Source organism: Podarcis gaigeae, assembly GCF_964106915.1.
Source record: "Podarcis gaigeae genome assembly, chromosome: 16".
Lineage (NCBI taxonomy): Eukaryota > Metazoa > Chordata > Lepidosauria > Squamata > Lacertidae > Podarcis > Podarcis gaigeae.
Genome location: NC_139693.1, coordinates 1,177,680 through 1,190,274, shown reverse-complemented (window position 1 = coordinate 1,190,274; position 12,595 = coordinate 1,177,680). Strand labels below are relative to the sequence as shown.

At 44.8% G+C, this 12,595-nt stretch overlaps 2 protein-coding genes across 2 annotated transcripts in view; both read left to right on the top strand.

The window, feature by feature from the left end:
- The window catches only part of LOC310834447 (vomeronasal type-2 receptor 26-like), a gene marked incomplete at both ends in the record, with an annotated part of 194,507 nt that overhangs the window by 108,880 nt on the left and 73,032 nt on the right, over window positions 1-12,595 (top strand). The gene's annotated exons all lie outside the window — the stretch shown is intronic.
- On the top strand, window positions 5,913-11,800 carry LOC310834413 (vomeronasal type-2 receptor 26-like; the record flags this gene model as incomplete). Its single annotated transcript, XM_083717905.1, has 6 exons — window positions 5,913-6,052; window positions 6,960-7,251; window positions 7,754-8,620; window positions 9,701-9,928; window positions 10,654-10,780; window positions 10,899-11,800. 6 exons carry the CDS (start codon window positions 5,913-5,915, stop codon window positions 11,798-11,800), a joined length of 2,556 nt encoding a protein of 851 aa, XP_083574031.1.

Sequence of the window (12,595 nt, the reverse complement as noted above, 5' to 3'; positions counted from 1 at the left end):
CTCTGAGCTAATTCCGGTGCTTCGCGCTGTGAATTGACTGTCCCTCTGTTTCCCACGGGCAGTCCCAACATTCCCATGATGTTTTGCTTTCAAGCTAGCAGTTTGCAGCTGCATTGCTTCTATATCGTAACAATTTAGTCGTGTCCGACTCTTCGTGACCCCCTGGACCTGAGCACGCCAGGCACTCCTGTCTTCCACTGCCTCCCACAGTTTGGTCAGACTCATGTTTGTAGCTTCGAGAACCACACTGTCCAACCATCTCGTCCTCTGTCGTCCCCTTCTCCAAAGGGGCTTAAGCGGCCCAAACCTGATTCCAGGGGTTTGGACAAAGGGATGGTAAGCCCCTGAATTCCTTTAATGGAATTCCCTTGCAGCAGCAGCATTGGAGGGGCAGGCCCAGCCAATCCTTACCCCTCCAGCAACCAATTTTAACCAATGCCTAACCACCAAGCTTACAAGTTGTGACGATTTGCTACGCAGTAGGCAAAAACCAAATGGCACCAGCCCAACAGCCAGATGGACAAAATTCCTACCAGGCCCCTGCCCCAATGGCAGACGACCCCATGACAGGCATAGCAATGTCAAAGCGCAAGCCCAAACAAGGGGGGGGCAGGTGGGTGATCCGGTGCCCACAGCGAAAGAGAAAGCAGATCGCTGTGAGCACAGCTTAAATAATCTCTGTTCCCACCCCCAAACTGGCAACATCAATTTTACCCCAGCAACTCAGGCAACCAGTCCTTTCCAGGCCCATTTAACCAAACTGCCTGGCAACAGTGGGGTGTCTTGCCTGGCCCCAACCGCAACACATGCTCTCTATTAATGAGAACACGCTTTCCCAGGAGGGACTCACTGGCACCCCAAAACTGGCACCATTGCAACCAGCTAATGCATGCAGAGTTTAATCTTACTTTCTGCAGCATTTGGCCATGCCAGCCAGTTCTCAGCATGACGTAACCAGGTACAATGAAACTCCCTGCAAGTCAGCTGATGTTGGGGGGGAGGAGAGCTCCCCCATCACCTCCAGCCTAACTTCCTACAATGCACTCCGCCTGCTCCCACTAAGCCTGCCCATCCAAGCTGAATCCTGTCACACACACCAATTGTCCTGATTTGAACAGGACATCACTGATTGACAGAAGCTGCCCTGGCTTCTTATGTCAGGAGGAGTATTCCAGGAGGAGGTGGGGAGAAAGCCCAGCCAGCAAAGTTGAATAAACCCTACAGTTTAGGGTTTTGAATCAATAGTCAAATAGTGGGTCTTATTCTGATTGCCCAAGCTAAAAACATTGCAGCCTTTGCTGTCACCTGCTCATCTTGATCTGTCAAGAGAAAGAACACTGTGGCAGTGTCTAGGCGACCCAGAATGGGCAATAAAAGAGGGGTGATAACCTCATTCCTCAAGTCTTTATACAGAGTGCAAGCCAGAAGGGCATGTGCCACCGATTTGGCACTACCATCTCCACAGGGACATAAGCATTTTTCGTGTGGAATCAGTTGAAATTGTCCCTCAAGTCCAGCCGAGGGCATGACATTCAAACTTGCGAGAGTAAAAGCACATCTATATTTTAGAATTGCTAGATTATGCCAGAGAGTTGAAATGGGAAGGTGGAAAATAGTCATGCCATGGGCAAAAGGAAAGGCAGCGGAGGGATGATGGTGGGCCTGAGTGGGGGGGGGGTCAGTGGCATGGTGGTGGTTTGGCGTGTCCCAGAGTGTCTGTTCTGAAGGGCTCATCACACAATCCTCTAATGGTAGACAAGCCAGAGGGATAAGTGAGTGGAACCGTGGATGTGATTTTTACGTTTGTAGAGTAGGCCAGTTCCTACAAGCACCCCTCTCTATTGTCCATCCAGACAAGGAAGAGGCATGATCAGAACTCAAGTATATATCTAATGCTATCTGATGCAGGTATCTAATGCTAGTAGGTCTGCTTAGCCCCACTGAAATTAATGCACGCAATATAATCATGCTCATTTATGTGACTGGGTTTACTCTGAGTACAACTAGCAACGGATACAGCCTGTGAATCAGGGCCCATGGGGTCTGTGGCCTGGGACCAGAGAGAGTCCTGTTCAGATCCTGGGGCTGTGTTTTCCTCACCTTTGACCTGATGCATTAAAGGGACAGAATTAAACATTTCATGGCACATGACTTTGGACTTGGGCACATAAACAGGAGTGGCCTAGCTGGATTGCAAGAAACAGTGAACTGCTTTGGCAACCTTTCATAAAACTCTCTGATCTGCATTAAATCAGCTCTCTAAAGTCCAGATCTGCCTTGGTCTGTGCACTAGTGTTAAGCTGTATAACTGAATGCTGTTCTTGTCATTTGGAGCGAACTCTCCAGGGGCATCTCCCAACGGCAAACACTGTGTGAAGACCCTGCAATTAGAGATAATTGACAGAGAGCCCTTACAGCCATCGCATATGCTACATACAGGTGCAATTTTCACAGATCATCATTATTCCTGATTATTCAGTATTACAGCTAACCTTAAAATAGCATTTGCTATACAGTTTTCTGTGCTGCATTGTAAACAGCGCTTTGACTTTTACGTGGTATTAACTGCGACCTGTGTTTACCTGGATGCTGTGCTGTCCACCTTGTGCCAAGTCCCAAAAGGGCAGCAAACCAAGACAAGGCTCTGCAATTGGCTGTAATTTTCACAGCAGAAAGCCCAATTCAACTTGTCAGCCAGGATTCTAATTATGAAGCAAACTTCAGCAAGCAGCTGACAATCAGGAAGAAAGAGAGAAACCTGCTCTTTTCTCTCATCTGCTGTCTGCCACACTTTAGTTTAATCATATCAACAAGCAAATATCTAACTGGGACCCGAAACACTCAGGCAGAGCTGATCAACACACACAAACTCTCTCTCACTTAACAAGGCAAATATCCTATGTGAATCCCATCACAATGAAATGCTTATAATTTGAACACTAGGTTTGGGCTCATCCATGAACGTGGGTCTGTCTCTGAAAAGTATTGGGAATCTTCTTCTAGGCTGGGATGCTGCGGCCAGGCTGTTGCCCAGTGCCAATGATCTGAAGAATGTGGCTCTGCCATTCAAACTATTTTAGTGGCTGCCTAAAATATTTGCACGCACAATTCAAAGTATCCATAAGCCCCGCTCCGTGCCCAGAAGCGTTGTGGCCCATAGAGTGCAGCAAAATACTGGGCAAGGTTTTCCCAGTATCTTCTCTGTGTGGTGGGCTAATAGGGAAAAAGCTGTCCCATAAGCCCTTGCTGCAGAGGGGAGGGCAGGCCTATATAAGGCTGTTTCCTCTAGAGCTTTCAGAGCTTCCCGCCTGCCCTCCCTCAGGATAGAGCCTTCACTGGGCAATCTTGGGTCGTTGGTTGACAAGGCCAGAAAGGAATATTTTTTCTCCAAACGTGATTGGCACTTGGCTTTTTTGGGGTGGGGTGGGGTGGGGTGGGCTTTCCCTCAGTGAAATTATGCCTTTCCTTTGATAGGCGGAAGAACATTGTTTTCATGAGGATGGAAATGGCACTGGTCAGCATCAACATAGTACAGGGGGTCCCCCATGAGGGGCCTGAGGGGCGGATTGACCACGGCAAACCCAAGCGTGGTTTCGGTATCTGCCTGGTTGGAACCTGCACCCTGGTCCCCAAGGGAGACCTTGCTGGCTTGGCCTGCACCACAGTAAGGTTCAACACTGGCCGACTCCCGTTTGGAGTGATCCAAGCCCAGCAGATCCATTCCATCAACAAGGGCTTGTGGAATGATGAACTGATCCTGGGACTCAATGTCATGCCAACCTTGCCCTGCCTGCTGCTGCCAACAAAGATTTGTCCTGATTTTATCCCATCACTATTGTACAGTCTGGTTACTTTGCTACTTTGATGGGCCACATAATGGGCCTGCCTGGGTAATGATATTTAATGTTCTAAGCAGCATGGGACAGGGATTTTTGAAGGACCACCTCCTCCTAGATCAACTTAGTTGCACAATCCCACCCTTTTGACACCATAATTGCAAGGTGGATTTAAGAAGTTAACACTCTGTGCTATGTGGTCTTGAGTACACAACTGCAATTTATCTAGGTCACCATCGCTGAACATCTGTGTTCCTTGCAAGATCACCATCTTTTTCTTCTTCTGTGCCCCATGTTCTCTTCTTTTAGCTGTATCTTGACCTTCAAGTATCGCAGGTGACAATGTTCATGAAAAACTTCACCTCCTGATCTATATATATCACACACAACCCTTAATATCACAGAAGCAGAGGGGTCAACTCTATGAGTCTTAGGACACCTCAGCCACTACCCCAAATATACTTGGAATGGAGCTGAGCTCCCCTTCCATCTTGAGGGGCTGGGCCTTGGCAGAACTACCAGCGGCAGGCCCCATTGGATCTTTCCGCGGCAGCAGCAGGTCCTGTTGGGTCTCACTGGGCCTACTCACAGTCTTGTACTCAGTCCTCCATGTCTTCTATTTTTTAAGTTTAAAACAGGCATCAGCAAAAGTCTTTATATCTCTATAAGTCCCCCATTTCCTTTCCATATTAATTTTCTTTAGGGCATTTGCTTTGGTGGGGGATAGCCATAACAACATTTTTCTTTCCCAAAAATTCTTATATCTCACCCAAACACCATACGGCCTCGTTCTTATTCTCTTGACCAGAGGTGCTGTGGTGAATTCTGAAGTTCAGGAGTTCATTGTGATAGCCCCAAAGACACCCCCCAAAGGGGCAAAACCCAGCCTCTTCCCAGGGAGACCATTCTCCCACTGAGGGGTAACAGTGAAAACTCAAGAAGGATCTTATATATTATCTACCCCACCCTATAAAAAGGTAAATATTGGAACTCAACCTTCAGTCACTCTGTCAATTGCATGACCTTACTGCCCTTTCTCTTCCCACATGCCACAACCACATGTATTGTAGGTTTCAAGTTGTACCACTGCATGTAAGCCTCCATTGTCACCTTCATGAGTCCCTCACATTGCTCTCCAACTCTAAGATAACAAAGAGAAATTCTCCACTTCCATATGCATTGATCTATATTTTTTATATACAGTAGCAAGTCAGTTTCTGCTGTTAGCCCATGTAATATAGGATTTCTGAATCCTTCCCTCCCTCCCTTTAACTGGTACACAGGAAACATCCCTGAAAATCCTGAAAATCGTGTCTCCATTGGTGACACATGTACAGTTGGGGAAATAGTGCAGGTGTGATTGAGGAAGAGTGTTGGGGAAAATAGGAAGCTCCCTTCAGGGCACCAGTTTGCAGCTGGACTGCTTGCTTGCCTGGGGCACTCGCAATTTGTTGTTTAGTCGTTTATTCGTGTCCAAGCGAATTCAGTTCAGATGACCATCATATCTACTATTGTGGGCAAGAAACCCGTAAAGGAAATGGAGTGGCCCTCATAGTCAACAACAGAGTGGTGAAAGCTGTACTGGGATGCACTCGCAATTACCAGGGCACTACTCAATAACAAATATGCATCATTATTTTCTTCTTACTGTAAGTCACAGAGCTCATTCCTCTAAGGAGATAACTTTGGAACCAGTAATTATCTCAAACTGCTGGGTTTTATCATCAGTCTTGCCAAATCCCATGTACACTTTTTCAGGCCATGAGCACAATCAATGTCAGAGTGTGAAAGTGTATATAAAATAAATCCTGTGTCATTCAGAGCCCACATGAGAAATTCTGAACATGCAGACTTTCATAGATCAGAGCTTTGGCTTTTTCCCTTTATCAAAACAATCTACAGTCATTAAATGAATGTTCTTGGAAAGAAGTTTATGGTAGGTGAGATAGAAATCTGACTTTCGGCATCCCCGTCAGCCCCAAGATGGTCAGAACATTTCTGCTGCTGATTCTTCTCTTCTTGTGGCTACAGTTGCCTCCAACTGAGAGCAAGGACCACTCTGCTGGATGCACCACGATGGAGCCTTTCCAGCTTCCATACCAGAATTATCAGAGAGGGGACCTAGTCATTGGAGGAATTGTTTCTTATTTTGACTTTGTATTTGAAGAAATCGATTTCCATGAGCGCCCAAACACAAAGCATATAGATGAACTTTTGTAAGTAAAAAAACTCTACCCTTCATTGCGTACTCTTGTTGAGCTCATGTATGCGACAATTACACCAAACATACAATGGCATCCTCAGAACATGTTTCCACATGATTTTTTCCCCAGTAGGAATGTTAAATATATATTTTCTTCTCTTTACATTGTAATCTTGGCTTCTTCATTGCTTGATTCCACTTCTTGAGGTTTCTATCTTCTACCTGTTCTGCTTTCTTAACACCTGACCCCATGGCTTTCACCGCCTTCTCCCAACTTCATCCTCAACCTCCCTCTGTGTTTCCTTTCACACCATTAACATCTGTTTTCCTTTGCAGCAAAGCTTGATCCTCACATTCACAATCAGAATCATTTAATCTGACAGTCACAGAATCTGTGAAACATGAATATCATAGATTTTGGATTATATTCTCTGCTATGCAATGTAAACCATATTTGATAATAAAAAGAGAACTTGCAAACTTGTTTTTGCAAAACAAAGTATCTGGCTTATTTGTAGAGTAGACCCACTGAAATTAATACAACTAACTTAGTCTGATCTATTAATCGTAATAGGCCTTCTCAGAGTATGACTTACATTGGCTACAGTATTTTTGGTACAGCCATAATTTTATTTAAAGGAAGGAGAGATGGAAACTCCATTACCATGGAAATAATAGGTTCTGTTCCATCTGATGTTTTCTGTTCTCTACTCCCCACCTACACCAAATACTTACTATCTGAGGGGCACCAGTCAGGAATTCTGACTTGGCAACTTCTCATCCAATGGGTGTCCGTTGGTTGCTGAAAGGAAATAAGGAGTTAAGGGAAGGAGGTGGCAAATTATATACGTTCATGTGAGCCAGGAAGTTACCTATGTGGAGGAGAATACCTCTGATATATAGTATAACTCTTTTATTAGTGACATACCAAAGTACTACCAGAATACCCTCTCCCTGGTGTTTGCTGTGAAAGAAATAAACAAGAACCCTAATATTGTACCGAATATGACCTTTGGGTTTCACATATATGAGAACTACTCAAAAGAAAGGATGACTTATCAGAACACGCTGAAACTTTTGTCCATGGCAGAAGGGATTGTCCCCAACTTCAAATGTGAGAAGAAGAAAAGCAAGATAGCTTTTATTGGGGGACTTGACTCTGACATCTCCCTCCACATGGCTAGTATCTTAAGCATCTACAAGATTCCACAGGTATAGTAAGCGTGGGGGCTGTGAAGCATTTCTGCCTCTGGTACAATAGTTATCTTCCTGGTTTTCAATACTTCCTTTTGTTTGGTTCATTTTTCTGAGCAAGGAGGTAAAAAAATAATAATACAAAGCTATTACAAAATCACGTGGGGGAGCTATGCAGTAGTGGTTGGAGGAGAGGGGCTTTGGTGCTTGCCTGACTTTGTCTCCCATGTGTCACTGGGAAGCAGCAGGGAGGTTGGAACCAGGCAAATGCAGCAGCAGGGGTCTTTCTCCTGCTCCCAGGAAGCTGTACAAGGCCAGTTGCAAGAAGTCAGAGAACCCTGCTCCTCCTCCCCACCAACAGCTGCTGGAGATATGCATAATGTTCTTGTGAAATCAACATGCATCCGTAAAGGAGTTGAGAAATTCTCATGAGCTTTTTTTCTTCAAGCAGATACTTGGAATGAACCACAACTGTTTGCTCTAACTCTCCAATTCTTGTGGGATTGATTTCTTCCTCCAGATTGCTTTCCGTGTATTAGCTCCAGTGAGAAGCCCAGAGTTGCAGCCCCAGACATTCTACCGAACGGTACCCAATGAGAAATATCAATATGCAGGGATTGTCATGCTACTTCTACATTTCCAGTGGACATGGGTAGGAATTGTGGCATCCGATGATGAAAATGGAGATACCTTTAGGCAAAGCTTAGTGCCAATGCTTTCCCGGCATGAAATCTGTTCAGCTTTCAATGAAAAACTACCAGCCTTACCTCGGGGCATAGTTGATAGCAGTTTCTTGGAACTCCTTCGGGCTAAGTCCTCTTTCCTGGTGGCCTCAGAAGGTCACATATTAGTTATGTGTGCAGAACCTGAGACCATTACTGTTGTGAAATGGATGCAATATTTCTTTTCATTAGCTGAAGATGTTGCCGAGAAGTCTACAGGCACCGTGTGGATTTTGACAGCCCAGTGGGCTTTCTCTTCAGAAACAATGCAAGGGTTTTACGATATACAAGTCTTTGATGGTGCCTTGTCTTTTGCAATTCACACAGAGAAAGTCCAGGGATTTAAAGACTTCCTTCAAACCCTGAACCCCAACTCTCCAAATGAAGATGGGTTCCTCCAGGCTTTTTGGCAACAGGCATTCAGCTGTTTGTTTTCTTTTTCCAATGAGAGCAATGAAAACACAAACACTTGCACTGGCCATGAGAGTCTGGAGAGCCTTCCTGGGCATATTTTTGAAATGGCCATGACTGGCCAAAGTTACAGTATCTATAATGCTGTTAATGCCATTGCACATACTTTACATCAGATGCACTCATCCAGGTCAAAATGCAGAATGATGGCAGGCAGAGGTGGGCTTGATCCTCCCAAATTGCAACCTTGGCAGGTGAGATTTCCTATTCATAATAAACTTTTGCAAAGTTGAGCAACAGAAAGGGGAATTATCAAGAATTCAGAATATGTTTGAAAATAATAAGGTTTGTTTCTTGACTGCCCATGACTGCCCACTCATTCTGTCCACCAACAGCAACTATTATCTAGAACCTGCATTTGTTTCTGCACTAAAGAGGGACATGCAGGGCTATTTTCAAATGTGATTACCTGGACAGTTTTTTAACTCTCTCCCAGTGATGTTCATTGATTCTAGTGGACCTGCAAGTTAAGGTCAATTTACATTGGTGGGGAAAAGTAAACAAAGAAATGGTGAGCAGGGAAAACCCACCATGAGCTGCTCTCCATTTATTGCCCCCTTCTCCCTGCACACCCACCCACCTTGCAGGAGGGGCAATTCCAGGGCTTGCTGACGTGGCACCATTTTGCCTTTGCACACCTTCAGGGAACTGCCATCGGAGCCAGAGGCGGAGGGAAGGCTCCAGAGGGATGCCAGAGAGGGTCCCAGCAGGGAGAGAGGCAGCCCATCTGCTGGGGAAGGAGATCAGTGTAACACCAGGGGTGAAGGGGGCAGATGGGGGAATCGGAGAGAAGGCTCCAGGACTCTTCACTGGAGACCAGCGGGGAGAGCACGGGTCCTCCGCTGCCCACAGCCTCCCTGCGCAGAAGACTTCCACGCAGGGATAGTAGGAGGAGACTTGGCGTCAAAGAACTTCTTTGCTGGAAGAAGTTTAAGAAACGCCCACTAACGGATTCTGCCAGCGATTGAGACTGCCACGGATGGGTGGCTGTCCGGACAGAAAGGGTTCACCCAGGTAATTCAGCCAGGTGTGGTGACGACTTACGCACGAGCAACCCCCTAGAACCATTACACACACGGACCCCAGAGCTGAACCCTCACACAAGTGGCAGGCCAGCTGTACTTGCTAGAAATACTTAGGTTCTCCAAATGTTGCAGACTGCACAGTTTTTGACTACTCTCCATTGTGTGAAATACATTGATAAATACTTCTTGTTTCTATAATCCATAAAAGCTCTCCTTTTTTGAACTTTGCCTTTGTCTTCTTCTGCCTAGCTGCACTCATTCTTGAGGAGTATCTCCTTCAACAACAGTGCTGGTGACTTGGTGTCCTTTGATGAGAATGGGGAATTAGCAGGTGGGTTTGATATTATTAACTGGGTTATTTTCCCAAACCAAACCTTCTCCCGAGTGAAAGTAGGAAAGATATTTCCACAAGATTCACAATATGTAGACTTCAGCATGGATGAGGAAGCCATTACATGGCACAGATCTTTTAATCAGGTGGGACTATTGCTTTTTTAAAAAATGAGATACTTTTATTAAGAATACAAATAATAAGGTTACTGTAGACAATCTTTATCATTAATAAGTAAATTGTTTAAGTATAACCCATGTCCAGCATGTTATTTTACCATCAAACATGAGGTGAGAAGTAGATATTTTCTTCTTTAGAGGTCTGGTTTAAAAGTATATAATGGTGATATATTCCACTATATTGCATATGGAATATTGTTGGCTCCCAACTCTCCTCCTCCCTGATCAGTGGCCACACTGGTTTTCAGACTGAGGAGAGTTGCAGTCCAATACCATCTGGTGGACCAAAGGTTCCACATCGCTAATATATAGGATTATAACACATTTCAATGCTTTGCACATTTATGTACAAGTAAACAAACTGAACAAAGTGAGATTTACAGCTCAGAAGACAAGGGGACACTAAGTTACCCATTAGTTTTGAAAGAAGAATGATGGTCTTGTGGTGCTTCCTATTTTACCTTCGATGCCAACTCCCTGCATTTCAAAGTCTGTTGTCTTCCCTGTCCTCTCTCCATTCAATTCAGTATCCCTTCTCATTCACTTCCAATATTTGCATTACAGTTTATTTACACATACAACACACCTTTCTGGAATAATGTTAATCAGTCAGCTGATCTCTTCTCTTTGGTTAAAACTGTGTTGCTCACAAGGCACAAGAGAGCTACATTTTCTCCTCTATTTATGGCTAGGTGCTGCCCCTTGCCTTGTGTAATGATCGCTGCCAACCAGGCTACAGCAGGAAAAAGAAGGAGAGATTGCCATTTTGTTGCTATGATTGTGCTTCGTGTCCACATAGGATGATTTCAAATCTAACGGGTAGGAGACATCATCTACTACATCTTAGGAGTGGTTAGTTTTAGGTGTGTGAGCCAAAAAAATTGACTCCTTACACTATTTGTTGAAACTCATATATCACTCATTTGATTTTTTTCAGATATGGATTATTGTTTCCAATGCCAGGATGATCAATTTCCAAACAAGGACAGAGATCAATGCCTCCCCAAACGCCAACATTTTCTTTCCTACGCAGAACCTTTAGGGGTCGTTTTAGCTTCCTTAGCTCTGGTCTTTTCTCTGGTCACAGCTTGGATACTTGGCATCTTCTCTAGGAATGGGGACACTCCCATTGTCAAAGCCAACAACCGGGACCTCACCTACACTCTGCTTCTTTCCCTCTTGCTCTGCTTCCTCTGCTCCTTGCTCTTCATTGGCCAGCCTCACCCAGTCAGCTGCTCTTTACGACAAGCTGCTTTTGGCATCATCTTCTCCATTGCTGTGTCTTGTGTCTTGGCCAAAACCATCACGGTGGTTCTGGCTTTCATGGCCACCAAACCAGGATCCAGGATGAGGAAATGGGTGGGGAAATCTCTCACAAACTCGGTGCTTCTTGCTTGCTGCTCCGTTCAAACCAGCATTTGTGCTGCTTGGCTCTGCACAGCTCCTCCATTCCCAGATGTGGACATGAACTCTCTGGCGGAGGAAATCATTGTGGAATGCAACGAAGGTTCTGTCGCGATGTTTTATTCTGTCCTGGGTTACCTGGGATTCCTGGCCATGGTCAGCTTCACTATGGCTTTCCTGGCCAAGAGGTTGCCGGACAGTTTCAACGAAGCCAAGTTCATCACCTTCAGCATGTTGGTGTTCTGCAGCGTTTGGCTGTCCTTTGTCCCCTCTTATCTGAGCACCAAAGGAAAGCAGATGGTGGCTGTGGAGGTCTTTTGCATCTTGGCCTCCAGCGCAGGTTTGCTGGGTTGTATCTTTGCCCCCAAATTGTACATCATTCTTCTGAGGCCAGACTTGAACAGCAAAGACCACTTAATTCTGAGGAGCAAATAGGAATCACCTTTTGTTGATGGTTTTAATTATTGCATTGTTTGCTGGCATTTATTGAATGAAAAGCAGAAAAAGAAATTGGATTTCTGAACTCTTATCCTTTTCATTCCCAGAAAAAGCCTCCAACCTACATCTGTAACCAATAAAGCTGTGACCAATTTTTAGCTCCATTAAGTTGTTCTGTCAATTTGTTATCCTGTCAATACACTGATCTTCCATTCATAGGGTGCTAAAGGTATATCCCTTCTTGGGGAGAGATCATCAGTGTGAAACACGTAACTTCTGCCGAGGCTATACTATATTTAAGTAAAAGCTATATTGTATTTATTTATGTATAATCAAGAAAGGCTGCTGATCTCAGAATATAGCTGCAAAAGCCTGTATAACATGGCAGAACATTATCAACAATTAAGATGCTGAATGACATTTGTTACCCATTGGTCCTCCTCTGCCTACAAATAAAACCCAGATTCTCTGAATTTATCTTCTCCACATAGAACAGATACAGAGTGGCTGGACTGAAGAAAATTTCAGCTCTCAGAAGAACCTACAAAACCCCGTGCAAAGGGCTTTACAAGTGCTGATGATGTTCTGATAGTTCAGGCTTGCAAAGCTGTGTTCATGAAGCCATGGAAACCCCAAACAACCAGCTCTTTGGGGACCTTGCATAGCTCCATATGTAGCACTGTGAGGCCCCAAAGATCAGCTGATTGCAGGGGCTTGCAGAGCATCATGTTTGCTGAGTTTCAGGCCCAATGAGCAGCTGATCATTCATGTAAGGAAAATGGGTTCTCTGAC